General features: G+C 39.0%; 1 protein-coding gene across 2 annotated transcripts in view; it reads left to right on the forward strand.

Moving 5' to 3' along the window:
• LOC106868072 (uncharacterized) overlaps window positions 1-2263 on the forward strand; it is a 50375-nt gene that overhangs the window by 46086 nt on the left and 2026 nt on the right. For both annotated transcript variants that reach the window (XM_052972302.1, XM_052972303.1), the window contains one exon: window positions 234-400. In XM_052972302.1, coding sequence (XP_052828262.1) covers window positions 234-400 — 167 coding nt within the window. The remainder of the gene's footprint in view (window positions 1-233; window positions 401-2263) is intronic.

A 2263-nucleotide genomic window follows, 5' to 3' on the forward strand; every position in this document is an offset into this window, starting at 1 on the left:
TATATATGTATGTACCAATCTATATCTATCTGATTATCTATGTAATTGGACACACATACACATACGTTCATGTATATATTTATGTATGTCTCTCTCTCTCTCTGCTTCTCTGTCTCTCTCTGTATCTCTCTCTCTCTGTATCTCTCTCTCTGTATCTCTCTCTCTCTCACTCTCTCTCTCTCTCTCTCTCTCTCTCTCTGTTTATATGCCATTCCCGCTTCCCTGTTTTCCAGCGTCTTTGATCGAAGCATCTGAAGAAGAGACCGAGAGAGAGACTCCGACCTTACAAAGACTGAAACCTCGAGTCAGTTCGTTTATGATCAAGAAACGAGTCAGCAAAGATATACAAGACAACAACTTTCACATAGATGACCAACAAATGTCAAGGTCACATTCAGAGGTCAGACAATGAATTTTACCTTTTCCTATTTATCTGCCAGTTAGCTCCCTCTCTCTCCCCCTCTCACCTCCCTCCCTCTGAATGACTTCTATTGCTACCTTTCATATCACCCACCTCTACTGCTACTACCAATCACTGTCTCTCTCCCCCGACTCCACCCAAACGGTCCTTACGTTTCTTTTGCATCATGCTCTCGCTCCTTTCACTTGCTCACCTTTACCTCCGACCGATCCAGCATTTGCGGATCACTCTTCTCTAACAGCCCCCCCCTCTACATATCCATGCCTTCTTCTCATCATATTCTTGTCTAAGCCCGCTCTAATTATTCAAATGTATTAGTCATATGACAAAATCTTTTAAAAACATACGACACATATCCATATAGATTATAGTATAGACCTACATACGTGTACACCCGAACACACGCGCGCATACACACACACGCGCGCGCGAGCTATAGTCACGTGATAGAGATTTTATGAATATGCATGAACCTCCATAGCCTATCCGCGTAAGAAACAGCATAGACGCAGACACGTACACCTGTACACATACACACATTCACATATGCATACACACATCCACATACACATCCACATATCCACATACACATCCACACATCCACATATGCATACACACGGCAGTCACGTGCCAGAGTTTTATAACGTCTACCAATTTGTCCCAATATGTCTAAATTGGTCACTTTTTTTTTTTTTTATCATATTTTCTGAATAAATAAAGGAATAAAGATATTTAAGAAACTTGTTAACTTGGCAAACGGGTGAAAAGTGGGTGGATAGAGATAAAAACAGAAGGAGAGATTGTTACAGTTAATATACAAATTGTAACGGGTGGCTGGTAGAAAATTGAAGAGGGTTTACTACCGGGTAGATAGCGTTGTTTAACCCTAAGTCAGCCTTCATCCAGTAGACAAAAGACAGCCCAACCGTGACCGTCCTGTGTACAGGGGGTTTCTTTTCTAAGATGACGGAATATTATTCGAGAAGTATTTGGTTATTATTTCTTGCAAGTCGAGCACCCACATAGGACATCCTTGTTGATGTGTATATGTATGCATATATGATGGTGATGATGATGATGGTGATGGTGGTGGTGGTGGTGAAGGTGTCGGTGGTGGAGTGTGCGGAGTGGAGATATTTGTAAAATATTAAAGTGGGAGAATAAATAGCTCGAGATAAGGAAATAATTAGAGAAAGAAGATAGGGAATTGAGGGTGGATGGGCGGGTATGAATGAGGGTGGGGGGAGTGAAGGATGGCGGGGGAGGAGAGTGAATAACGAAGAGAAGGAAATTTGCGAATGAGTTGAGAAGAATTCTGAATTGATTGAATAGGAAACAGGTTGAAGGAATAAAATTAGTTAATAAAGAGTGGAGAACAAACATACACACATGGGAACAGATGCATACATAGATATATATATATATATGCATACACGCACGCATATATATATATATATATATATATATATATATATATATATATATATATATATGTATATATACAGAAATACACTCACACACACATATGTATATGCATATATATGTTTATATATATACATATATATATGTATATATGTAAATATTTGTTTTTATACATACACACACACACGTGTGTCTGTGTCTGTGTGTGTGTGTGTGTGTGTGTGTGTGTGTGTGTGTGTGTGTGTTATGGGAGTGTGTAATAATTATGTTGATGAGAGAGTATCATCAACGATTGCTAACGAGTTGTTGTTCGGTCAGAATAAGAAAGAAAAGATAAAAAAAAATAAAACAGAAAGAGGAAAAAAACAAAAGAGAGAGAGAGAGAGAGAGAGAGAGAGAGAGAGAGAGAGAGAGAGAGAG

Source organism: Octopus bimaculoides, chromosome 13 (genome assembly GCF_001194135.2).
Source record: "Octopus bimaculoides isolate UCB-OBI-ISO-001 chromosome 13, ASM119413v2, whole genome shotgun sequence".
Taxonomy (NCBI): domain Eukaryota; kingdom Metazoa; phylum Mollusca; class Cephalopoda; order Octopoda; family Octopodidae; genus Octopus; species Octopus bimaculoides.